This window comes from Pelodiscus sinensis, chromosome 4 (assembly GCF_049634645.1).
Source record: "Pelodiscus sinensis isolate JC-2024 chromosome 4, ASM4963464v1, whole genome shotgun sequence".
Classification (NCBI taxonomy): domain Eukaryota; kingdom Metazoa; phylum Chordata; order Testudines; family Trionychidae; genus Pelodiscus; species Pelodiscus sinensis.
The window spans coordinates 116,928,926-116,956,052 of record NC_134714.1 but is presented as its reverse complement, the minus strand read 5'-3'; the positions used below and the strand labels follow the sequence as shown (position 1 = coordinate 116,956,052).

Genomic DNA, 27,127 nt, shown 5'->3' with positions numbered 1-27,127 from the left:
ACACAAAAACTATGGGGTCCAATGAAACAGTTTTGGATTGATTGTTCCAAAGCAATAGATCTTGTTTTTGAGCTTTTAAAAATGATTTAAAATAAAAGAAAATTGAAATTGATTTTGGCACAAAAAGCCATTTCAAATAGAAGGGAAAAAAATCAAATAGTTTAGAAAATGTTGAAGTGAGCCATGGTTCAGATTTATTTATTTATTTAGGTACCTGTGGTCTGATCCAGTACTAGCAGTTCCCCCCTCCTCCTGTCAAGCAAGAAGGTAGAGGGCTCAGGGTACTTACTGGACTTCCATCCGTAGGTCACCCATTCAAATGCTTTCCAAGCTGGACTTGGGGCATATGGGCAGAGCCTTAGATGTTAAAAGAGCTGAGCTGTAACTTGACTCTTTTCCAGTTTGGCCAATCTGATGCCTTTCAGAGTGATACAATCACTTTAGACCTGGACCTGTTACACTGAATTGTCTGAGAGGAAGCTGCATGAAAGGGTTTCTGATGTGATCATTAATGCAAAGGCTATTGCAGGCCTGTATGCAGGAATTCTGAGTGGCGGGGGGAGGGGGGACTGTGAGCTGTGGGTGGGGCTGGTGGCTCCCCCGAAGTCCAGCCCTATGTCCAGCCTCCTAGAACATAAGAATGGCCTTACTGGGTCAGACCAAAGGTCCATCCAGCCCAGTAGCCTGTCTGCTGACAGGGGCCAATGCCAGCTGCCCCAGAGGGAGTGAACTGAACAGGTAATGATCAAACGATCTCTCTCCTGCCATCCATCTCCACCCTCTGACAAACAGAGTCTAGGGACACCATTCCTTACCCATACTGGCTAATAGCCATTAATGGACTTAACCTCCATTAATTTATCTAGTTCTCTTTGAAACCTTGTTATAGTCCTAGCCTTCACAGCCCCCTCAGGCAAGGAGTTCCACAGATTGACTATGTGCTGTATGAAGAACTTCCTTTTATTTATTTTAAACCTGCTGCCCATTAATTTCATTTGGTGGCCCCTAGTTCTTATATTATGGGAACAAGTAAATAACTTTTCCTTATTCACTTTCTCCACACCACTCAAGATTTTATAGACCTCTATCATATCCCACCCAGTCTCCTCTTTTCCAAGCTGAAAAGTCCCAGTCTCTTTAATCTCTCCTCATATGGGATACATTCCAAACCTTTAATCATTTTAGTTGCCTTTCTCTGAACCTTTTCTAATGCCAGTATATCTTTTTTGAGATGAGGAGACCACATCTGTATGCAGTATTCAAGATGTGGGCGTACCATGGATTTATATAAGGGCAATAAGATATTCTCCATCTTATTCTCTTCCCTTTTTTTATGATTCCTAACATCCTGTTTGCTTTTTTGACTGCCGCTGCACTCTGTCTTCAGAGAACTATCCATGATGACGCCAAGATCTCTTTCCTGATTAGTTGTAGCTAAAGTAGCCCCATCATATTACATATAAAGTTGGAGTTATTTTTTCCAATGTGCATTACTTTACATTTATCCACATTAAATTTCATTTGCTATTTTGTTGTCCAATCACTTAATTTTATGAGATTGTTTTGAAGTTCTTCATAGTCTGCTTTAGTCTTAACTATTTCAAGCAGTTTAGTATCATCTGCAAACTTTGCCACCTCCCTGTTTACCCCTTTCTCTAGATCATTTATGAATACGTTGAATAGAATTGGTCCTAGGACTGACCCTTTGAGGAATACCACTAGTTACCCCTCTCCATTCTGAACATTTACCATTTATTCCTACCCTTTGTTTCCAGTCATTTAACCAGTTCTCAGTCCATGAAACGAGCTTCCCTCTTATCCCATGATAACTTAATTTACGTAAGAGCCTTTGGTGAGGGACCTTGTCAAAGGCTTTCTGGAAATCTAAGTACACTATATCTACTGGATCCCCCTTGTCCACATGTTTGTTGACCCTTTCAAAGAACTCTAATAGATTAGTAAGATATGATTTCCCTTTACAGAAACCATGTTGACTTTTGCCCAACAAATTATGCTATTCTATGTGTCTGACAATTTTGTTTTTTACTATTGTTTCAACTAATTTGCCCGGTACTGATGTTAGACTTACTGGTCTGTAATTGCTGAGATCGCTTCTAGAGCCCTTTTTAAATATTGGCGTTCATTAGCTATTGTCCAGTCACTGGGTACAGAGGCTGATTTAAAGGATAGGTTACAAACCATAGTTAATAGTTCCGCAATTTCACATTTGTGTTCTTTCAGAACTCCTGGGTGAATGCCATTTGGTCCCGGTGATTTGTTACTGTTAAGTTTATCAATTAATTCCAAAACCTCCTCTAATGACACTTCAATCTGTGACAAGTCCTCAGATTTGTCACCTACAAAGGACGGGCAGGGTTGGGAATCCTTAGCCGTGAAGACTGAAGCAAAGAATTCACTTAGTTTCTCCGCAATGACTTTATTGTCTTTAAGTGCTCCTTTTGTATCTCGATCGTCCAGGAGCCCCACTGGTTGTTTAGCAGGCTTCCTGCTTCTGATGTACTTAAAAAACATTTTGTTATTACCTTTTGAGTTTTTGGCTAGCTGGTCTTCAAACTCCTTTTTGGCTTTTCTTATTACATTTTTACACTTAATTTGGCAGTGTTTATACTCCTTTCTATTTACCTCACTAGGATTTTATTTCCACTTTTTAAAAGATGTCTTTTTACCTCTTGCAGCTTTTTTTACATGGTTGTTAAGCCCTGGTAGCTCTTTTTTGGTTCTTCTGCTATGTTTTTTACTTTGGGGTATACATTTAAGTTGGGCCTCCATTATGGTGTCTTTGAAAAGTGTCCATGCAAATTGCAGGGATTTTACTTTAGTCATTCTACCTTTTAATTTCTGTATAACTAACCTCCTCAGTTTTGCATAGTCCCCCTTTTTGAAATTAAATGCCAAAAAAAACAGTGTTGGGCTGCTGAGGTGTTCTTCCCACCACAGGAATGTTAAATATTGTTATATCATGGTCACTATTTCCAAGCGGTCCTGTTATAGTTACCTCTTGGACCAGATCTTGTGCACCACTCAGGACTAAATCAAGAATTGCCTCTCCCCTTGTGGGTTCCTGTACCAGCTTCTCCAAGAAGCAGTCATTTAAGGTATCAAGAAATTTTGTGTCTGCATCTTTGTGTCTGCAGAGGGTTGTTGTTAACGGTTCTAAATCCTGCTGGAAAGGGATAACAAGTGGAGTTCCTCAAGGGTCTGTTTTGGGACCCGTACTGTTCAATATCTTCATCAATGATGTAGATATTGGGATAGAGAGTACGCTTATTAAGTTTGCGGATGATACCAAACTGGGTGGGGTTGCGACTTCTTTGGAGGATAGGGACATAATTCAAAATGACCTTAGCAAGTTAGAGAAATGGTCAGAGGTAAACAGGATGAGGTTTAATAAAGAGAAATGCAAAGTGCTCCACTTAGGAAGGAACAATCAGTTCCATACATACAAGATGGGAAGCGACTGTCTAGGAAGGAGCATGGCAGAAAGGGATCTAGGGGTCATAGTGGACCACAAGTTGAATATGAGTCAACAGTGTGATGCTGTTGCCAAAAAAGCAAATATGATTCTAGGTTGTATCAACAGGTGTGTTGTAAGCAAAACTCGTGAAGTCATTCTGCCGCTCTACTCTGCACTAGTTAGGCCTCAGCTGGAGTACTGTGTCCAGTTCTGGGCGCCACATTTCAAGAAAGATGTGGAGAAATTGGAAAGGGTACAGAGAAGAGCGACAAGAATGATTAAAGGTCTAGAGAACATGACCTATGAAGCCAGGCTTCATGAACTGGGCTTGTTTAGTTTGGAAAAAAGAAGATTAAGGGGGGACATGATAGCGGTTTTCAAATATCTAAAAGGGTGTCACAAGGAGGAAGGAGAAAATTTGTTCCTCTTGGTTTCTGAGGACAGGACAAGGAGTAATGGGCTTAAAGTGCAGCAGGGGAGGTTTAGATTGGACATTAGGAAAAAATTCCTAACTGTCAGGGTGGTCAAATATTGGAATAAATTGCCAAGGGAGGTGGTGGAATCTCCCTCTCTGGAGATATTTAAGAACAGGTTAGATAGACATCTGTCAGGGATGGTGTAGGTGGAGCTTGGTCCTGCCTTGAGGGCGGGGGGCTGGACTCGATGACCTCTTGAGGTCCCTTCCAGTCCTATTATTCTATGATTCTATGATCTTGTCCTGAGGTGATATGTACCCAGTCAATATGGAGATAGTTAAATCCCCCACTATTATTGAGTTCTTTATTTTGATAGCTTCCCTAATCCCCCTTAGCATTTCATAGTCACTATTACTGTCCTGGTCAGGTGGTCGATAATAGATCCCTACTGTTATATTCTTCTTAGAGCAGGGAATTAGTATCCATAGCAATTCTATGGAACAGGTTGATTCATTTAAGATTTTTACTTCATTTGATTCTAAATTTTCTCTCACATATAGTGCCACTCCCCCACCTACACAACCTGTTCTGTCCTTCTGATATATTTTGTACCCTCCTACGGAGGAAAGGGGGGAAAAATCAGCCTCAAACTTCCCCTAGGGGGCTGAGCATTGGAGAGGGAGACTGGGCCAACACAGCCTCACGTTTACTTTGCACCCCCCTTGCGTGCGGGTCTGTACTGGATTCTACCAGAATGCATTTGAGAGCAATTACACACAACACTGTTATTAGCACAACCAAGCACTTTTGCAGAGGAAAACTAATGAAGGTGCAAGTCTAATTAAGTTTTCAGAGAAGTACCTTTTCATGGTCTATTGGTTTGGCCATTTAGGTTTTAATAGCACAGGGTCGGCATGGTGCTGATGTTACTGAACAATTAGCAGAAAAAGATTCATCCTGGTAGGGGCTTGAGCACCTAGCATGTATGCGTGAATTCATGTTGTACCTTGATTTCCTGCTCCTGGCCGTGTGTGTCTACCCAGAGGCTCATGGGGTCCTTCAGATTCCTGCTTGAATCATCAGTGTGTATGTATGGACAGGGGGCTGAATTTGCACTGGTAAAGTGTACAGTGGCTAGAATCAGAGGGGTAGCCGAGTGTACTCCGGTCATCTGAAGAAGTGGGTTGCGCCCACAAAAGCTCACAGTACCAGCTACATGTTTTGTTAGTCTCTAAGATGCTACTGGTCTATTTGTTGTTTTTAAGTGGCTAGAATGTTAAGGCTGGCTCTGCTTGTGGAAACATTCGTCTCTCTCCCGTGGACACAGCCACATGGCTGTGACCGCTGCTGGTAAGGAATGCCCCGGCTCCTGCATCGTCCACCCCGTGCAAGAGGCTCTCTCATGTGGCTCCCCTCCAGCAGCCAGTGCATGAGACAGAGACAACAGGACTGAGCCCTGGCTGCACTGAGTGGGAGCCCTGAAGGCTGCCTCCCCCGAGCCGCGCATGACCCCAGTCTGACATTCAAAGAGCTGGTACTGCAAGGCAGCCTGGCACCAGGAACGCCTGTACTGAGTCCCCCACAAGAACCCTGGGGAAACCCACATGGAACGGGTTTGTGACTCACCACTGCAGCGCCTCCTGCTGGTCACCTTGGGAATTAGCACTTCAGCCTCAGAGCACCTCTAGTATTCATCCCCGAGTTATTGCAGGCCCACATCCCTCCCAACTCGGGGTGCCATTCCCTTGCAGTACTGCTCTGTGGTAGTGTCTCTACACTCTGGGGACCCCCTCCCAGGGAACCCCAGGCCTCTGTATCCACTTTGCTTCAGTGGCCAACTAGTCAGCAGCTAGCTCCTACCTCAGGGGTAAACTGCAGTCTGAAATGGTCACTCATCATAAGCAAGGGGTGTGGACCTGCTGCCTCCCTAGTAGCCTCAGGCCTTGGAGTTTGCCTGGTCCTGTCTCCACAGCTCTGCCTGCCCTTCCCCAACCCTTCTCTGTGTCAGGGACCCTCTCTAGTCTGCCAGGTGGCTCCTGCTCCATAGCTAGAGCAATAGTGTGCTCTGCACCACTCCAGGAGCCCTTATTCAGACCACCCCAACTGGGTCTTAATTGGCTACTACCTGTCACAGCTGCTGGCTTCACAATTTCAGCCCTCTCCCAGAGCTGGGTTTAACCCACGTTAGGCCAGTGCAGAGCAGCCCCTCTGTCACGCCATGCCAATTCCACCCTGACGAGGGGAGACTGGCTGCAAGCAGGGGAAACATACAGGCGTTTCTGTATTGGATCAGCCCTAAAGTCCATCTAGTCCAATATCCAGGCTCAGACAGGGGGAGGTACCAGATACTTCAGAGGAAGGAGGAAGAGCTCTGCAGTAGGCAGGTGTGGGCTAATCTCTCTGCCTCACCCCAATTTTAAGTCTTAGTTCAGGGATCTCATAGTTCTCAGCAACCAAAGAGGACCCAATTCCCACCCAAGGAACTCACTGTCCACTCACCCAATCAGTGCAGGTTCACAGGATTATTCACCTGCCATCTCAACTGCCAGCAGAGGCAGAAAGACACTGGTTTGCCTCTGCTGCTGCTGGGTGGAACAGCTGCTAGACAGAGGTGCCACTCAATGGAGCTTCCATGACACATGCACGTGTGTGCGTGAAGAACTGATGGTTTTGGAGGGGTGGATGATTTTCAATGGAAAGCACATTTTATCCAGGGACTGTAACACTTCCATCAGAGCAAGGTGGAATGTTCTTAATGGAGCTCATTTGTTAAACTCTCAGCAGACCATCACCGTCACTGGTACAACAATGCATTCCCAACCGTGTACTCCAGTGCAGCATGGCCTCACTGGAATGGTGATGAACATCACACGTGCCTGGTCAGGGGATTTAGTTACCAGATTTCCCCTAACTCCTGTCACCTTCCCCCTCCCTCCAGCTCCAGTCCCTATATTTTGCTAATATACAAGGTGGTAATTCTTGTCCCAGCTGGTTCTCATTTCTGTCTCTGCCACTGTGGTTCTGCTTGTGTATCAGTCCCCTATTCCACTGTCTGCGGAACTGCTTCCTGCTTGTTAGTTAACTTTTCTTAACTTTGTTATGAGGCTGCTCATTAACACCGTCCCGTCCAGGGAGATAGCAAAGGTAGGGAATTATGGCTGTAAAGTCAGATAATAGTGTCCAATAGGAGTTTTAATTCTTTTCTGTACCCCTCATTGGATTAATATGGGACCAAAGCCAGGGGGAAAGAAGGGAGAACCCCTCATCCATAGCAAGGTGTGAAATTAAGCACAAAAGCATTGGATGGTCAGAGGTATCTTTATTGACATGTTACAGAAATACAACAGGAGTCGATATACAGGATATATGCAAGTGCTCCACAGGTTGCCTACATTCTCTGCATTTGTAGGAGATTCCACAAAGGGTTTTGTTTTGTTTTGTTTTAATTCTTTGGAGTTTATCTGGAGGCGTCAGAATTCTCTACTATCCACTCTCTAAGATTCAGCACTCTGAAGGCAGAGTGATAAGCTAACGTGGCCTTCATATGAAATTCAGTGACTAATTGTATAAAACGAGGGACGGAACAAAATATACAGAGGAGTGGGGGGGGGTGAGAAAAGAGAGGGGAGACATGATAGCAGCCTGAACTCAACTGATATGTCCTGAATCTGCTCTAATCTAACTCCTCAGTTTTCTCTCACAGTAATAGGCATTTTTTCCCCTCCCTCTCTCGAACTCTACATCCATGAGCATTCTTCCTAGTAGATCTGGAGCTCAACTCTCCCAACAGGGCTAGTGGCTGTTTTCCATCTTGACCACAGCTCAGTGCTTGGACTGCTGAATGTAATGTTAAACAGTAGATCAGCAATGTTACAGTGCTCTCTCCTCTGCCACCATTCTGGCTGCCGTATCTAGCGACACATCTATGGGCTAGTGGTTAGTTCTAAGTGTTGCATAATTGTCATCATCATACACGTTTGTTTATCATGAAAAATAAATATTTTTTTCTGTAAAAATGTAAAAGTAATGTCTTTTTCTACAGAAGTTCAAATACCAGTCAGGGGTGGGGGTGGGGCTGCTTGGCTGGGCTTATTTTTTATTTGTTTTTTTTTTTGCAGTAAGGATGGATAGTTGTTTCATGTCCTTGCTGAAGGAAGATTCGGCACTGAGGCATTTGGGCAGCTGCGCTGGCCTCGCTCTAGTAGTCAGTGAGCGGGTATCGCAGGAAGATGAAGACGAGGATGATGCAGAAAGTGGCGAGGGCCGAGCTGGTGATGTTAAAAAGCCGGGCTGTCTTGGCATCTTCAACCGCTCCATTCAGGTCATTGAGGAGTTTCTTATCCCGCACCTGAGACAAAAAGCATTTCGAGAGACATAAAAAATTACAAACTAACTTACCAGCTTAAAGTGATAGCAACAGGGGTTTAGAGCGTGTAGACACGCTGTACCTGTTTCTCCTGCATTCAGAGGTTAAGAGTGCAATTCCTGGTGCTATAGCACACTGCAGTGTGGATCCTGGCACTACGCATTGGTATGTAGCCATAGGTGTGGGAAGTAGATTTAAAAGGAGCCATTCTTTTACAAAGTAATTTCAGAAACAAACTGCAGAGAGAGACTGTAGAACTGGCCTTCATATGCAAGTTTGACACCATCACCCAGGCACTGAACAAAGCCATGAACTGGATGGGCCGTTATGTTCAACATGCAAATGACATCAAAAGCTAAGTATCAGACACTTACAGCTCACTCTATTATCCTCATTTAGCATGGGGTTTTTTTCCCTCCCCATCCCGCTTCTTTTTCTGCTTTAAATTTTGGGGTTTCTGTGACTTTTGCTCCACACATCTGAAGACGTGGGTGTGACGTAGTGGGGGTACTTGCTGGGCTGTGGTGACCTCTGCTGTCTGGAGCAAGACCCAGCAGGGAAAACCTTATTATGCAAAGGTGACTCCATACCGGTTGAACCAGCCAACCCCCCATGGGGAGAAACAAAGGGAGGTGGAATGCTGCCCTGGCTGGGGGCAGGGCTTTGAGAGGGGTAGTTAGTTCCTGGCTGGAAAGCAGGGGAGAAGAAACTGGGGAGGGGGCTGGGATTCCCCTATCTCAAGGGGGGCACTGAGGCCTCTTAGCCCCCAGTTCCTGTAACTAGATTACATCTGTGCTGTGCTGTATCATGGAGAAGCAATAAACCACATGTATTCTACTGGCTGGTGAAGTCTGTTCGTGCCATTCGGGGGCTGCAGGAGACTGGGGAACCCCAACGCGCCATCACAGTGGGTGTTGCCCACAAAAGCTCATGATACTTTATATATTTTTGTTAATCTCTAAGGTGCTACAGGACCATTCGTTTTTTACTTTTTTTTAGATACAGACTAACATGGTTACCCCTCTGAGATCTCTCTGCTGAGTCTGACAACAGTCCATGCAATGTCAGGCAGAAGCATTATCACACCACAACACCATCCTCACAACTGACACCCCTTAGAGCCTGGCCAGAAGTCTCAGCAAACAGGCGAGGGATGGGATGGGCCTGGAGATTTACCTCTTCACTCTCAGAGGTCGTCCTTGTGGCTCCTGTTCTGTGGGTGGAGGCTTTCAGCCTCCAGAGAGATGGTGCCTGCTGTTTCCTCCAGTCCCTAAATTTGCTTCCAGAAATATGAACACGTTTGCAGCACTCCTGTTTGAACACCAGATGTCACTGGCTAGCCACAAAACCTCCCCGAGCTGGTCCTCCGTCCTGCCTTGCAAGAAGCTAATGCTTTTATCCACCAAGGGTTTTTCAAAAAAACCAAACCAGCATTGATCCACGTCACTTTTCAGCGATTTGCTCTATGACCCTGGCAGCATTACACGCTCACACTCTCCTGGGAGCTTGACCTGACTCACTGGACACAAGATAGTAACGGCCGCCTCCGTCCCAGCAAATTGCTGTGTGACGCTTATCCTAGGCCTTAGAGTGACCCCACGGGCATTCTAATATGTGGATTCTTCCACTTGGTTGCCCTGAAGAGACGGGTCCTTTGTGAACACATTCCCTGCTTTTACAATGCTTCTCACTGGCTTCTGGGAAAGAGCCTTTCACTGGCATAAGAGTGAACCTACCAAGGCAGCTGGAAAATGGTACAGCCAGACCACTATCTCAGGGGAGTGCTCTCCCTACAGCGCAGAGAACGAAGAAGAAAAGCTCCTCCTTTTCTGTGTAAAAGCAGCTGTGTGGGACTTTGGGCAGACATGCCGTAGGGCCTGTGCACCTGAGGATTGGGGCAGGAGGAATTGGCGGGTTAAGGGTCCAGCCTTCAGTATCTTTGGCAGAAGGGAGTAGGTGTGAGATTGACACCCCAAAACACCATGTAGCAAGCGCCAGAGCCTGCCATAGACACAGACCTAATCCGTCAGCCAAGTTGCCAGCTGCCATCTTCCCAGTATCTGGCCCCCAGAAGGAAGGGAGCTGGGAAGACACATAGTCTGCACCCCACAGGGTCAGCCCCACTCACCGGAATGGAAATAATTCAGGGAAGGTCCCAGGCAGAAGGTCCTTAGGTCCTACACTCCTAAGAGGCTGAGGGGACACAGCTTGAAACAAACACAGCTTGTTCATTGCTTGAAACAAACTCCCCCAGGGACAGTTCTGCTCCTCCACCTGCCCCTGGCTTCTCTACCTCCCACCTACTGGCTCCCTCTCACAGTCTTCTCTATTTCTCTCCAGCCCTCTTTCTCCTTCCCCTTCTTCCTCACCTGTCTCTCACTAGCCTTTCCCCATTCCTGCGCTTCCCATTGGTTTCCCTCCCTTCCCTTTCCCCATTACCTCTTTCCTTGTTTTCTTCCTGTCTTATCCCTCCCCCTCCCTCCCTCTGCTTCTAACCTCTTTCCTTCTCTCTGCTCCCTTCTCTCCTCACATCTCTTAAGCTTGTGGGAAGTGGTTTGGTTGGCTGGAGTCCTAGCCCACTACCTAAAGACCTTGGAAGTCAGGTGGTGCCCCCTGATGAGTTCACAGAGGTGGCTGAAAGGAGTTCTCCATAAAGATCATCTTGAGGGAAGTTGCCTGTCGTGCCTGGCTCTGGAAGTGAGATTAGTGCAATGCGGGCACTTTTGGGGGCTGTGAGTCTCACTGAGGCAGTGAACACAGGAGGAATGGCTGTCTGAGTTGGGCATGAGCTCGCAACAAGTGTCGCATTTCTTGAAACCCTAGGATCCCATCATCTCAATGGAGTTTTTCTCATCTTCTACTTCTCCCCTCTTTCTTCTTTTTGGTTTGGCATTTCATGAGCCAAGGAAGAAGAGGAGCAACTATGCATAACTAACTAAGAACTAAGTAGGGGAGGCCAAACTAGGAGAAAACTGAGGAAAAACTTTTTTTTAAAAAATGATGGAAGATAGCAATAAATATAAAAATTTAAGGCAACAACCAGCTAACTAATTTTATTTTTTTATATATAGCATGAAGAGAAGAGTTCTGTGAACGGTAGACAAGGAACTGAGAAGAGTCAGACCATGCATGTGACACATTAAGATGTGAACACCAAGAGACACCGATGGCATGTGCATGGCCCAGCCAATGACTGCTGGAAAAAACTCAATTTGCGATGCAGGGATGACCCAACACCTACAAGAACTACAATGGAGCACCCACAGAGACATCACTCCAATAAGAACTGGTCTTTCTCGTGCCTAATTGCTCTTCTGATTTCGTCGATGGCTGCTTTGGCCTCCTCTTTCTGGGGATCTCATCCTCCCCACTCTCTCAGACTGTTGGATTCCTTCAAGATTCTGTCTTTGGTCCCCTTCTTCTCGCTCATCATTTTCCCATATGCTCCTGTACATCAGCTAGCCCCTTTATTCAAATGAGTCATTATTATTCATTATCATTGATATTATGATAAGCCTAAAGGCTCCAGCCAACAGTCAGGGCCCCACATGGACAAGCACTATCTATCTATCTATTTTAGAAATGTGCACCTGTCTGCCTGTCTGTGAGTCCATTTGTTCAAGAACTCCTTCTAAATAATAAGAGCTAGGGCCACCAAATGTGGAATGCAGCTTCCTCTTATTCTAATTTAAAGTAAGGTCAGGGTTTGGTTATGCCAGGACAATGGGATGTGCCTGGAATTTGATTCTTTCTCATAAAATGGAAAGGGAGGGGCCTGGTAGGAGGAAAAGTTATACTGTGGAATGACCACAGTGCACAACAAGTGCCTCAGTGAGAAGCATCTGCTGGGCAGCACCCGACACCCCAGCCTGCCCCAGAGAAATGCTGCCAGCTGCTGCATGCCCACCACCCAGAGGCTCCCCCTGTTCCTGGGCCGGCCTGTGTGACCCCCCCCCCCTCCACCGGGTCTGGGGAGTGCTGGCAGGTGGCCTCCTTGGCCCTTCCCCGTCCCCAGGCTGGCCTAAGGGTGAAGTCAGCAGCCAGCCCCAGGAAGAAACCGGAGCCTGGGGTACACAGTCCCCCTCCCCCTCTGGGCCAACCCAGGGAGAAGCTGGCATCCAGAGATCACTGTCCAAACCCTGGCCTGGACCGGACTCGGGGAATGCCAAGTAAGTCTTCTAGCATTCACATATAATGAAAAGACAGTCTCTGCCCCAAATTGTTAACAGTCTGATTAAGCTTTACAACTTTCCGCCCTGGCCTCTTTTCTCTCTGGTCTCGCATCACTAATGTCCACTCGGCCATCGCTCCTGGCAGCATGTCAAACTCAGTCTCTCTAAGAGTAAATGGACATTTCCTCCCCTGCTCTGTCTCTGTCATTGAGGAGTGGCCCATCTTCGTGTATTCCAGCCTCTCTACTGTCTATTGCAGTACTCACAGGGCTATTACTATGCTCCACAAACCTTAAGGAGTGTGTCTTCTCAACCCCCCTGGAAGGCAAGAAAATAGCATCTCCCTTTCCCTCAGGGGAACTGGCGGCACATAGATACCAAATGACTTGCCCCAGACCACATGGGAAGGCGTGGGCAGAGATAAGAATTAAATTCTGAGCTCTTTAGTCCCAGTCCGGGTCCTTAACCACAAGTCCATCCCTTCTCTGTGCCACTTTCCCTCTTCTCTTGTGCGTGATAACAGCAGTTCTAGAAGGGATTACACCACAGGCTTTAAACCAATGACTAATTATTGGCGATTTTGATGAGCGCTAATGTAGGGGGCAGATTATCTAACATATACCTGCAGTGAGGTCCCTGTTCCATCCTTTGAAGCACCTGGTGGCTAGCACTTTTAGAGATGGGTTACTGCACTAGATGGGCCCTGGATCTGCTCGAATATGGTAATTCCTAGGTTTCTCTCTCCTTCCACCCCTCTACAGCCAGCCTTTTGTTTAATCCAGTCGTGCACTTTAACCTCAGCAGATCCTAGCTCTCCTCTCCAGCACCACTAATAGAACTTGTCCGTGCCTTGGCCAACTTCTCCCCCCTGAAAGTTGCCACCAACTTCCCAGGCAGCTGCTCACCTCTCTCCCTTCAACATGTCCAGAAAGCCAGCACTAAAGTCACCTTCCTTTCCTGATGTTCTGACCACATCACCCTCTGTCTCCTTCCACTCCTGTGACTGGCTTCCTGGCTCATAGTTCATTAGCACCAAGATCCAAGACCTTTGATCTCATTTTCTCCTGCTGCCCCATGCACCTCCCAATCCTCCCTCCTCACCTCTCCCCTCTTTCTTGCACACCTTCATGTATTCTGGACTTGGAAGTTTCTTATCTACTTGTTTGCTCGGCGCCCACTATTATCTCCTTTCAATCCTGCCTTTCTCCCAAGCATCTTGCCTACCTTGGTGTCCTCAGCAATGCCACAAACTCCTTTCCTTGCTTTTAGGGCAGGCCTTGCCCCCCTCAGTTCACCAGGAGCAGGGGACAGGTCACACTGTAGGGCTGTCAATGCACCGTGCAGACACACATGCATTTTAATAATAATAATTCTGATATGACAGTATCTAATGCTGCATGAGCTTTGTTGCCCAACCTACTGCTGGTTGCCTGTAAGCTGTATACACGGGCTGAGGCGGAGGGAGGGGCTGTAGAGTCCCGTCTTCTCCACATAGGACACCAATTTCTGCTTCCCTGCACACAAATAACTTTCCATGTAGTAAACGAGTGGAGAGTCTTCGATTGCTCTACAAATTGCTGGTGAGCACCTCTGGTATAGACTCTCCTCACTGATTAACACTAGGGTCTGGTCTCACTGACTTGCTCTGTTACTGTACTGTTTGGGAAGCATCTGGATTTAATTCCTGAAAACTGTTGGTCTCCTAAGACAGTGTTTCTCAATGTCCATTCCCTAAAACTTTTAGGACTGTGGCTGGTCCCTGAGATTTCCCTGACACAGTATAGGAAGGAAACTGGTCCCTGGGATTAAAATGGTTGGGAAACATTGTTCAAAGAGAAAAGCCTGAGAGGCTGATGTATTTTTTCATGGCGTCATTACTGCCAAACACCTGCCTGAGAACTCAGAAGATGTAATCTCCCTCATTCCACAGAATCACAGAGCTAGACTTCTTTGCCTATTCGAATCCTTTTCCCTCAGGTACAAAGACAACGTTCCCACACTCGTCCTCCTCGGCTTACACTCTAAATAGATAAAACTGACAAAAAAGTGGAAGGGGACACAGAGAAGGGAGGAGCCCAAAATCACACCTCTCTTGCAGAGCCAGGAATAAGACCTAGGTTCCCTTGTTCCCTGCTTTGTACCTCCATGTCACTGCCTTCCTATAGTTAGACGGTGCCCTGAAACCTGATCTCCACCGGAAAGGAAAAAGGCAGGCATTTCATTTCAGATTTTGTTGGGGAGGGGAGCCACTGTCCATGCTGTGATGGGGGGAGTAGAGCAAGAGCATGGTGGAGCAGACTGAGGACAGTGGCTTCTGCAGTGTTACTGAGCCGGCTCAATACAAGTCAAGCAGTAAATCGGAGTGGGGTGCCATCTACCTTACCCCCCCTACAAACATCACTTCTTTTCAGGAGCTACTAAGGCACTGGAACACTCAAGGTTTTTTATCAGACCACAGCAGTTAGCTGACAGGAGCACTGTATCTAATTCATATATAAAAGAAAAAAATAAATAAACATTAGTCTCAGCTCTGATACTAACATATTCTGAGATCTTGTGGCAAGTCACTTAAAGGACACTGGTTTATCCTTAAAATGTTAATATATAGTCTGACTTTGTTACTAACTCTGTGGGGAGAGAGGGAAGGAGGACCCCTGGGCTCTATCTTAGCTCTAGAAGGGGAGTGGGATCTAGTGGGTTACAGCCTGGGACAGATCCATTTGGGCTCTATATAAGAACATCAGAATGGCCAGACTGGGTCAGACTAATGGTCCATCTAGCCCAGTATCCTGTCTTCCCACAGTGGTCAATGCCAGATGCTTCAAAAGGCACAAACGGAACAGGCAACCATCAAGTGATCCATCCCTTGTTGCCTGTTCTCAGATTCTGGCAAATAGAAGCTCAGGACACCACCCCTCCGCCCATTCTGGATAGTAGCCATTGATGGACCTATCCTCGTTGAACTTATTTTGGTCTTATTGGAACCCTGTTATAGTTTGGGCCTTTTCACCATCCCCTGGCAAAGAGCTGTGCATGAAGAAATAATTTCTTTTGTTAGTTTTAAATCTGCTGCCTATAAATGTCATTAAGTGAGCTTCTTGTGTTATGTTAGTGAAGGAGTAAGTAATATTTCCTTATTCTATTTTTCTACACCATTCATGATTTTCTAGACCTGTAACATATCCCCCCCCCCACCCTATAGTCATTTCTTTTCCAAGTTGAAAAGTCCCAGTCTTTTTATCTCTCTTCACATTGAAGCTGCTCCATACCCCTCATCATTTTTGTTGCCCTTTCTGTGCTTTTTCCAAATCCAGATAGGGCAACCAGATATGCATGAGGTATTCGAGATGTAAGCGTACCATGAATTTACATAGAGACAATAGTACATTGTCTGTCTTATCTATTCCTTTCCTAATGATTCCCAATATTCTGTTAGCTTTTTAGATTGCCACTGCACATTATGCAGATGTTTTCCGGGAGCTATCCACAATGATCCCAAGATTCCTTTTTTGAGTGGCAACATCTATCTCAGAGCCCATCATATTTGACTGTATAGGTGGGATAATACCTTTCCATGTGCATTACTTTGCATTTCTCAACAACGAATTCTGTCTGCCATTGTGTTCCCCAATCACCCTGTTCTGAGAGATCCATTTGAAATTCTTTGCAGTCAGCTTTGGAGGTAAATATTTTGAGTCATTTTATATCATCTGCAAATTTTACCATCTCACTGTTTACCCCTTTTCCAGGACCTTTTGGCTGTGTCTACATTGGCCCCTATTCCGTAATAGGGATGCAAATGTAGCACTTTGGAATAGGCAAATCCTCGGGGGGATTTAAATATCCCCCGCGGCATTTGCATTAACACTGCTGCCACTTTTTTCCGGCTTGTAGATAAGCCGGAGAAAAGCGCCAGTCTGGACGCGATCCTCTGGAAAATAAGCTCTTTTCCGGAGGATCTCTTATTCCTATTTGAAAGTAGGAATAAGAGATCCTCCGGAAAAGAGCTTATTTTCTGGAGGATCGCATCCAGACTGGTGCTTTTCTCCGGCTTATCTACAAGCCGGAAAAAAGCGGCAGCCATGTTAATGCAAATGCCGCGGGGGATATTTAAATCCCCCGCGGATTTGCCTATTCCAAAGTGCTACATTTGCATCCCTATTATGGAATAGGGGCCAATGTAGACACAGCCTTTATGAATAAGTTGAACAGCAGTGGTCCGTGCAGACCTCTAGCGCACACCATTATTTTTTCCTACTCCGTTTTTTAAGTGGAGTACCCTGCAATGTCTTCATGATCACCTAACAATCTTTCAATTACTTGAATGACAAGCTCTTTATTATCTTCATCATCCTGCCTCCCTCTGTTTATAAACAAACTCCCTGTCCCAAAGGCAAAGCTGGGAGCAGCATAAACTCTGTTACAGTTAAGAACTGCCTCTGGAGCTAGGCCCTGTTTGTTAAGTAGACCTCAAGTATGAAATCCAGGGGTTCAGTCTTTAGGGAGGGCTGCAGACCTCTCTAGTTACCCATAAATGATGCCCATGGAAAGAGGCTCCACAAAATAAGCTCTTTGTCAGATAGGTAGTGCATTACTGTTGTTCTATTAATTTCCCTCTCCTCTTTAAACTGCCATTGGCAGAGGAGTCAAAGGTACAATCAATATGGCTCCAGCACATACATTACGAACATGCAGAATTTATGTTCATTTAAAATGGAAAACAGGCTCTATAAATGCAAGGCTCTCAGAGACCCTGTGGTTCTCACACACTCGGTGTGATGCATCTATCAGAGGTGGGATAGGATCACCTGATGGGACTAACACATGGGAAGATATCAGTAAAACTCTGGACACAAAAAGGAGTCTACATTCTTCATTTCCCTTATGTCCAGAGATGCAGCCTGAAATTAGACTTCCAGAATAAAAAATTGACTGTGATCCCAGCCTCTCTGATCTACTGCCTTTTTGTGTAATTGGTGCATTGAAGGATTTGGCTTTCCCCAAAGGTCTCCTGTGATAAAAGTGCTGGTGATTGAAGTATGATCTCTTAACGGTAAGTGCTGATGCATCATTTATTAGTGCTTAGAGCTGGGAAATAATGGGTGGGGGGGAGGGGAAAGGAAGCTGAATATCCTGTGCAAAAGTCAAGGCCATAACATTTGCTTCTGGAAAAAAATATCATCTCCGGATCCAGGTTTATCAGGTGGTGTTGGTATCTGTGCTGTATTGTACCGATGCTGGTGCTGACATGGGTTTTCAAATTTCTCTACACTCACATCTAATCATTGCCTCTGCCCCCACATCCCAAAACACCCATCCATTCAGAAACAGGCACCCTGCTTCCTTTCCATCTGGCTGACCCTGGAGACCAAAGAATGCTGGGCCAAACCATCAGCTGATGTAAACAGGTGCGGCTTCAGAGCAGTCAATAAAGTGATACCAATTCACACCAGCTGAGGATCCTGCCCACTGTGAGGGGGTATAAGTAAAGACAAGGTGTGAAGATACAAAACTTATATCAGTCTTTGGCTTGTATGTTGTAACCTGAGCCCCATCCTCCCCAGGTATGTTTCTCTGAGGCTACGTCTAGATTGCACTCTTAAATCAGAAAAAGATACGCAATTTGCGCTATGCAAATTGTGTATATTTTTTTATTTAATTTCGAAAGAGGCTACACAGCGCCAAATTTTGAAATAAATCTACACAGCACCAAATTTTGAAATAAAGCGCTCTTTCAAGCCACCCCTTATCCCTCGCAGAATGAGGTTTACAGGGACGGCAAAAGAGGACGTCTGGTATTTCGAAAATTTTTTCAAAATAGCAGATGCATTCCTTGGATGTGGTATTTCTATTTTGGGATACTTCCGGTACCCTGAGTGATAATGTCACTTCTTTGGTACAGGGGCTATGGCATTTGACACATTTTGGGGTTACTGCAGTCTCCACACAGCAAGAGAGCTATAGACCTGTCTATCCACACACAACCAGGCAGGCATGAAGACAAAGGCAGAACAGAAAGGGGAGTGTTTATTTCATTACTGTACATCACAAGGGTATGAAATGTTTTTAAAGCAACAGTAAAGCACACTAACGGGCCAATTTAGCAAGGTATTTAAACATGTGCTTAGCTCAGCACAAGGGGTCCTAATGAAGTCAATGGGTGCACTTTTGTGATGTAAACAATGTGTCTTAAGTTTTCTTTACATTATTTAATGCAAGTTTAAAGAACAAACTGCAGGGACCCTAAAGCTTTCGGTGCATTGGCTACACCAGGAAAACACACAACTGTGGGCCCCAATAAAGAAACACCTCAGTTGTATTCAGAATAACAGCCCTGGACCTGCAGCCTCATGGACTCCACTGAGTCTCCACCCAGCATGGTGCTTCTTGAAGGACTGGGATCTAAATCTGCACTTCAAAACTTTGCATCAGGGGACAAAAAGGAAGTCGAATAGGACATTTACTTCAGTATATTTTCCTCATTCTAGCCTTTTCTTACCTTATGGGAAAGCCCTGCAAATTGTAACAGAGATAGAGATACATGCAATAAGGTTGTGTAGAAAAGAGCCTAAAATAATATAGCAACTAATAAAGAGTGAAGTCTTTTATGCATCCATCCACACATACGCACACGCTCTCTCTCATCCAAAATAATTCTACAGCAGGTGTATCATTCTCTATTCAACTATAGAAGGGCTAAGACTACAGAAATGAACACATTTTCTCTTACATTCTAAAGGCCTTTCCCAGGGGAGTTCTTTGCTACATCCAGATGGTCTCCCATTCTCTCTCTTACGCTGCCCTCCCCATCATGGCCTGAAATATTTGTCGTCACTGTCTCCTTCCCCTTCCGTGACTCTGTCCTGTACCTCTGAGGAATGTTACATTTGCAGTTTTTATTCTGCCAAAGAACTGAAACTACTCCAGTGCTGCTCAATGACTGGTCCTTGGACCAATGTTCCCGCTAATCTTTTCCATCCACATGTGGATTTTTTCCATCCAGGTGTGGAATAAATTTTAGGTACACCGAGGCATGTGCGAATGTGTACTACCAGTAGAAATAAATGTGTACTACCAGTAGCGAATGTGTACTACCAGTAGCTGTGGGCACTCTGCTAATCTGCTGGGCAGCTTTGAATATCTCCTGAGTGGCTGCATGAGTGCACAGCTTACAGGGAACCCTGCTGTGGCCTGTTGCTAGTTCCCAGGATCTCCCTGACGCAATTTGGGAAGTCAGCAAGCTGGGCCTGGGTATCAAAAAGGTTGAGAAACTCTGGTCTAGTTGATCCCCTGCCAGAGCAGGACTGTGCACCATGGTCTGGTTCAGTGTAGTTGTGTGTATTATCTCAAGTGAGAGGGGATTACGTCACTTCCAACAGGAGGCCATCCCACAGACTGACAGACCACTGATTCCAATAGAACATGCGGTCTCCTGATTTTCAGTGTATATTTTCCTTTTCCTCAGTTCAGCCTAATTCTCCTAGCCATCCACCCCCTCCCCTGACCGCCACATCAAGTCTGTTCTCACACTGGGGCTTTATATCTTCACACAGGCTGTGTCTACACTGGGCCACTTATTCCAGAAAATCAGCCGCTTTTCCGGAATAAGCTGCGAGCTGTCTACACTGGCCCTTGAATTTCCGGAAAAGCAACGATGCTCTACTGTACAAAATCAGCTGCTATTCTGGAAAAACTGTTCTGCTCCCGCTCGGGCATAAGTCCTTATTCTGGAACACTGTTCCAGAAAAGGGCCAGTGTAGACAGCCCAGTAGTCTTTTCCGGAAAAAAGCCCCGAGCGCAAAAATGGCGATTGGGGCTCTTTTCCGGAAAAGCTCTTTTCCGGCCACACTCGCTTTTCTGGAGAAAGGGCTTTTCCGGAAAAGCAGCCTGCCAATGTAGACGCTCCTTTTCCGGAAAAACTGAAAACGGAATAGTATTCCGTTTTAAGCTGTTCCGGAAATTCATGCCAGTGTAGACATAGCCACATTGAGGCTGGCCTGAATCTGTGAAATGCTGAGTCCCCTCCATTGGCCCTGGGGCCAAGATCAGGCAGGACATCACCACTGCCTGATATTGGTGTAGAAGGAGTGACTTGGCCACTTTTCTTCCTTATCAGCGAGCATTTCCTCTTGGGGTAACTAGAGGGCATTTACAAACCTTGCAAAAAAAGCAGAGAAAGCCCCGTTTCACTCCATGTGCCTGCTAAGGCTTCAGTCTCCTGCTCCAATCTGGGCTATATTTGTTTTTTAATCAACGGTTGGTGTAGGGATAGAACTATCTGGTTTCATTCCCTTCCCCCCAACATGAAATCTTGTCTCAACCTTCTGTTGTTACGGTTGCTTGGTGGGGGGAGAAGCATCCGTGTTATTAAAGCAAATTTAAGCTAATGAACACCAGCGGGGTGCAGGAGAGAGAGGAAGAACCAATTAATTGGCATGTGTGTGTCCATCCCAAGAAGTGTTCTGTGGGAAGCGAGACTTCCATGCCACCCTTGTTTGATGTTGGCAGTGGCCCTGAATTGTCCTTGGGACAGCTGTGGCAAAGGAAATGCTCAGCACTTATATAGTCCTTTACATTCAATGCACTTTACAAACAGCAGTGTGTTAAGCCTCCTCACATCCCCCGCAAGGAAGGCGACTGAGCATTCTCATCTCTAGTTTGTGGATGGGGAAACTGAGGCACAGAGCAGGTAAGGGATTTCCCAAGGTCACCTGGTGAATGGTATTCAAAGTATCAGTGGTCTAGGCCACACTGGCTACCCAGCAGTGTTATTTCGGAATAGCGTAGTGTGCATCTATACAGCAAGCCCGTTATTTCGAAATAAATTCAAAATAACGGGCTTCTTACTCCAACTTCTGTAAACCTCATTTCACGAGGTGTAAGGGAAGTCAGGGAAAGAGTGCTCTATTTTGACATAACTGTCGTGTGGGCAGCACCAAAAGTTGAAATAAGCTATTTCGACTTAAGCTAGGCAATGAGTGTAGCTCAGGTTGTGCAGCTTATTTCAAGTTTAGTCCTGCAGTGTAGCTGAGCCCACTGTCTCTGCGGTAACAGAGCCCCCCAGGGCCTGGCTGGTTCAGAAAGAGTCTCCCCTAGCATTCCTGTGGAAGTCACAGTCAGTGGCATTAGATGGGGTTAATTGATCTGTTTCTGTGATGAAATCCCTCTGTAGGCTGGCCTGGTAAAAGCTGCCTGCCTAAACACATCCACTAGATTCTTGTTCCCGAGGCTATCCAAATGATGACACAGTCAGGGCCACCCAGGAGCCTGGTGCTTGGTCTCATTTGCATATGCATTTATCTAATTGCTTTTATGGGGAAAAATACCCTCCTAGCCCTCAGACTCTCTCTTTCTTGACAGATGATTAGAAACTGCTTACTGAGTCAAAATACAGGACTATGTAGCACTTGAAAGACTAACAAGATGGTTTATTAGATGATGAGCTTTCGTGGGCCAGATCCACTTCCTCAGATCAAATAGTGGAAGAAAATAGTCACAACCATACATACCAAAGGATACAATTAAAATTCTTCGCCAAAGAATCAATGCCCACAAAACAGACATTAGACAGGATCACAAAGAAAAAACAGTTTCTTGCCATTTCAACCAGAAAGGACACTGTCTCAATGACCTAATCACATGCATCCTACTTCAGAAGACATTCAAATCTGCACTTGAAAGGGAATCCTCTGAACTGGCATTCATGCTAAAATTCGACACTCTCCGCAGGGGGCTGAACAAAGACCCCAACTACCTTACCCATTACAAAGATAGCTTCCCCAATTATCACCTCTAATACCATTAACTCACAGACATCTCCCCTTCCCCACCTCTAATATCATTAACTCACAGGCATTTACCTTCCTCCCCCCCTCCCCCCGCATTCCCCCTCTGTTCTGTAATGTGATTTGTCCTTTTCATATGTGTTCATTTTTTTTAATTGTATCCTTTGGTGTATATGGTTGTGACTATTTTCTTCCACTATTTGATCTGAGGAAGTGGGTCTGGCCCACGAAAGCTCATCATCTAATAAACCATCTTGTTAGTCTTTAAAGTGCTACATAGTCCTGTATTTTGTTTCAGCTACACCAGACTAACACGGCTACATTTCTATCACTGCTTACTGAGTGACTTCCTCAGCAATGAAACCCTGCAGCCCAAGCTGGGAAGAGTCCCAGAAGGTTTGTGGACATGCAGGATCCTGTTACCTTCTGACAGTGTTACCTTACAGACAGGAAGAAGTCTGGAGCCCTCAGAGAAGAGCAGCAGGCTGGGCAAGTAGCCTCTTAGAATCAGACTCTGACTCCATTTCTAGGATGATCCAGCAAAGCAGAGAGCAGGACACAGGCTGCAGGCTACAGGCTAGACATCCCTGAACTACTGCACTCTGTACGCTGCCTCCCAGTTTGTGCATCTAATTCCATTCCTCCCGTTTGATGGTTTTCCATCATTGTAGTGAGCAGACCTTGTGTTCACATTCCTGGCTGCTCTCCAAGGCTGCCCTTATGAGTTAGCTGAAGCAAAATGCAGGACAATGTAGCACTTTAAAGACTAACAAGATGGTTTATTAGATGATGAGCTTTCGTGGGCCAGACCCACTTCCTCAGATCAAATAGTGGAAGAAAATAGTCACAACCATATATACCAAAGGATACAATTTAAAAAAATGAACACATATGAAAAGGACAAATCACATTCAAATCACATTATGAGTTAGGGAACCCCAGGCAGAATCAGGCCAGGAGCTGCTTTCACAATATCAAGGGAAGGAAACAAGTGGTTTCATGCCTTGCTGGTCCCACTGCTAGAGGAGAAGGCGAGGCCGAGTGGCAGAACTCGCAGAGATTGGGATGAGGGGACAAAAGAGCTGGGGCACAAGTGGCTGGCTGGTGTGTTTGAGCTTAAAGCCAGTCCCACAGGTCTCTCTGTTCCTCCAGTTTGCACTGGTGCTATGTGATTCCTTCTCTTTGGAGCTCTCCCCATCCCCATCCTCCAGACATCACGCTAAGGACCAAATCCTGCTGAATACAATGGAAGGACTCCCACTGAATTCTGATTTAATCTCACACACACGTTCTTAAAAGACTGACTTCCTTTTCCACTATTGGGCCAGATCTTTGACTTAGCATAAATCACCAGTGCTCTCCTGCATTCAGTGGAGTCACTGATTTACACCACTGGAGGCTCTAGCCCATGCCTTTAGCTAAGTTCCCTTATGTACAACCACAGGGTGCTGTGTTGTACTGACCTGGGAGGCATTAGCACACTGAACACAGGAATGCCAGCCAGGATTCTGTTCCTAGCTCTCACATGGACTCCTTTTGGGACCAGCCCCAAGTCACCTCAGCCTCAGTGTTTCTGTCTGCAAGCTGGGGATAATACAACCCCCCCCCCCCCCCCCAGCAGCAATATTGCCAGGCTGAATTAAGTTAGATTTGCAAAGTGCTGGGAGGCTGCGAAGTACCTCTTAATATCATCATACACCCTTGCCCGCGGCAGCCTATCTGCAGTAAGGATTCCCCAGCGCCTCGAAGCCCTCTCCTACAGCGATGGGTGTTGCCCCACACAGATCTCCAGATGCTGAGAGATTCTGGCTACCCAGGGAGGAAGTTATTGGTCCTTCTACTAGAAAATCCAACCGTGTTAGTTATCAGAACTAAGGACACTATCACCAAGCCCACAGCCTGAGTGAGAACTGTAAACCTCCCATCACTGCTTATCCCCCTGGCCAGATTCTTCTGTGGTGCCCATCCCCTTGGTATCAGAGCGCCATGGATACCCACCCCATGCACAAAACTTTTCCATTCCACAGATCTTCGCCTCCCTGGGTATGATTAACGCCACAGCGGGTAAACGGGGGTTGCTCTGCTGACTTCAACAGCCTAACGCCGCTTTGCATCAGCTGTGGCTCGACTCCCCATGCAATCTGTACTTACTTTCAAAGAATAGGCCAAGGCGATGAAGCCGAGGCAGCAGAAGTTGAGGTATACGAAGTTGAAGATGGACCAGAGATAGTAATCGTTCACCTCGGTGGTGTCCGGGTAGATCTCAATCACGGTGGTGGGGTTAGTCATTGTCTTCTTCTCCACGGAGTGTTTGCACTGGACAGCTGGCCGCAGGCTGTCCCCTTTGCAGCTCTTGCTCTCCATGAAGCAAGCAGCAGAGGCGGGAGCGAGGGCGGGCGACGCCGGCTGGATGGCAGGGGGCTTGGGAAAGCAGGCAAAGCCCCCCTCCGGGGGGGGTCTCTGGACCCAGAACGCTCCGTCAAAAGGACACGGCGGGCCCAAGGGGGGGTCCTGTGTTCTCTCCGTGGTGGCTGGGGCCAAGTGGCAAAGCGGTATCCTGGCGAAGTGAAGTCCCCTGTGGAAGATGGGGGGGTGGGGGGGAAGGAACCCGACGGGGATGGCAAGCAGGGGAGGGGAGTGAGGAGGCAGAAGGGGCAAACCCGGAGCGGGAGAGGCGCGACAGGAGAGACAGAGGGGCAGAGGCGAGATGGGGGAGAGGAGAGAGGGAGCCGGTGGCGGGGAGGGGGCGGAGACAGAGAAGAGTGTTTACACTCCTGGGCCACAAAGGAGCATTCTCCCGCACACTGAGCGCTCTGTTGTGCGCAGCGGGGGCTCCGCGCTGCTCGCCATGCAGCTGGGCGCCCCGGCCCCCTGCAGCCTGCTCCGCCCCCCGGACCGGCCGGAGAGTTCGAGGCGCTGCTGACATGCCCCCCGCCGCCTTCGCCCCTCTCCCCGCCTTTGCGGTAGCCCCCCAGCAGTCACCTACGTGGCTCTTCCCTCCTGGGGCATCTCGCCCCCCGCCGGATCGGGGGAGAGCGGCCGCTCTGGCTTCTTGGAAAGCCAGAAAGAGGAGGCAAGAAAGAACAGGGGAGGGGGAGGGCAGGCGGCGGAGAGAGTTTCCAAACAGACTCCGGGCCCGCGTTACCCTCCCCCACCCCGTCCGCCTGTCCGTCCAGCCATCCATCCATCCATCCATCCATCAGGGCCCCGCTGCTCTCCGGCCCATCCCTGGATCGAAGCTGCTCGCTGGGGGGAGGAGACATGAGTGTCAGTGCAGCCGGCCGTGCAGCCGCCGCAGAGCAGCCCTGGCTTCGCGCGCTCTCTCTGTTTTTCTATTTTTATTTATTTATTTTGCTGAGTCCTCCGCTCCCTGGGATTCCTGATGCAACTGATTTTCCCATTGCCTTTCACCTGTCAGCAGTTTTTCCTGCTTGGCCAGCCCCCAGGCGAGAGGAGGGTGAGGGGGGGACCTGGGAAGAGGCTGTCTCTTGCTCCCTTCCCCATCCCCTTAGCTGGGTAATTAAGAGGAACCATCTGTCTCTAGCCACCCTTATGTCCAGCCATCCGCCCCCTCAGAGAAGATGCCAGAGGAGAGGGTGAGGGATACTCACAGGGAGGAAGGCAGCCAGAGAGTTGCTGCATCTCCGGCTCAGCTCTGCCTCCGGCTCTTAATAACCAGAGTTGGCGGAGGAGGGGAAGCAGGGGTGGGGGCGTGAGTGGGAGAGGTAAGCTGGCATCCCCCTGAAACACACAGTGCCAGGTGCACATGCTCATGACAGGTTCTGGGCAGGCGAGCACCACTTCATCTCAGTCGCGGATGCCCCTTCCTCATGCCCCCCTAAGCCCAGAAGCACGACCTTCTGGTTCATGCTCCCTTGCACCTACCTGCCAGGAAAGCACATCTCCCAGGCGTGTAGCTCCAGGGCGCAGGCATGTGTGCACATGCCTGCCAGGAAGATCGCCGCACACAGATACCACCCGCAACCCCCACAGAGAGCTTTATGGAGAGATTTTGGTGCAGCCTGAAATATGGAATAACTGCTGCGGCCTCGTTCAAACATAGACACACCGTGTGGGGGCTGTCTGGTCAACCCAATGCTGGGAGCACAAGTCTCATGTGATGAGGATGTTCAGTGGAGACAGCAGCGTTCTGTGTGTGTGTGTGTGTGTGTGTGTGTGAGAGAGAGAGAGAGATCCCCAGGCCAACAGCAGCTGTAAAGCATGCAGGAAACAGTGGAGCGGAGATGTATGGACATACAAAGGATGGGAAAAAGTGGGAAGGAGATCTGGTTTTCTGTGTGTATCTCTTGTTGGCATGGCTTCAATTAAATGGTTCCCATCTGTGTTTTCTACCTGTCCTGAAAGCTACATTGAAACAACCTGGCTCACACAACTTCACAACTAATGACCGCATTATAGGGTGGCCAATGCAGCAAGGTAATGACTTCCAGATGATCCAGGAGAGGATAAAGCACAAAGGTGGTGCTTCAAGGCCACTACAAGAGGTCTGCGGAGGTGGATTAGACATGGCAAAGACATTGCATCCATTTCTCTTTGGCTGGGGGCTGCAATTTATGGCATTGAGTGGCACAAGGAAAGTAGTAAAAACGAGGGGATGCGCGTGTTGAAATGATCATTAAAAATAGAACCGTAAGGCCCATCAGTGGTAACGTTATGAGAGTGGTTCACCAGTGCAGCTTCTGAAGTAAAGTTCTCCTGAGAATAACACAGAACAGCTACCAAGGAGAAAACAAAGAGGAGAAATAAAGAGGTTATTAAAAATTAACAGCAGGAAGCCACTACGTTCCACATGAGGCTTAGTGCTTTCCATACAAGTATTGCCATTTATGATCTGGAAAAGGAAATGTGCAATAAGGTGGCAAAATAGTGCAGTGACATGCAAGTACTGAGGT

General features: G+C 47.1%; 1 protein-coding gene across 1 annotated transcript; it reads right to left on the bottom strand.

The window, feature by feature from the left end:
* Positions 1-7,201: 7,201 nt before the first annotated feature.
* IFITM10 (interferon induced transmembrane protein 10) lies at positions 7,202-25,581 on the bottom strand. Its single transcript, XM_006134929.4, has 3 exons — positions 25,201-25,581; positions 24,366-24,789; positions 7,202-8,239 (listed from the first exon to the last, which is right to left on the bottom strand). The coding sequence occupies exons 1-3, from the start codon at positions 25,221-25,223 to the stop codon at positions 8,090-8,092; spliced, it is 597 nt and encodes a 198-aa protein (XP_006134991.1). The 5' UTR covers positions 25,224-25,581; the 3' UTR covers positions 7,202-8,089.
* Positions 25,582-27,127: the final 1,546 nt, after the last annotated feature.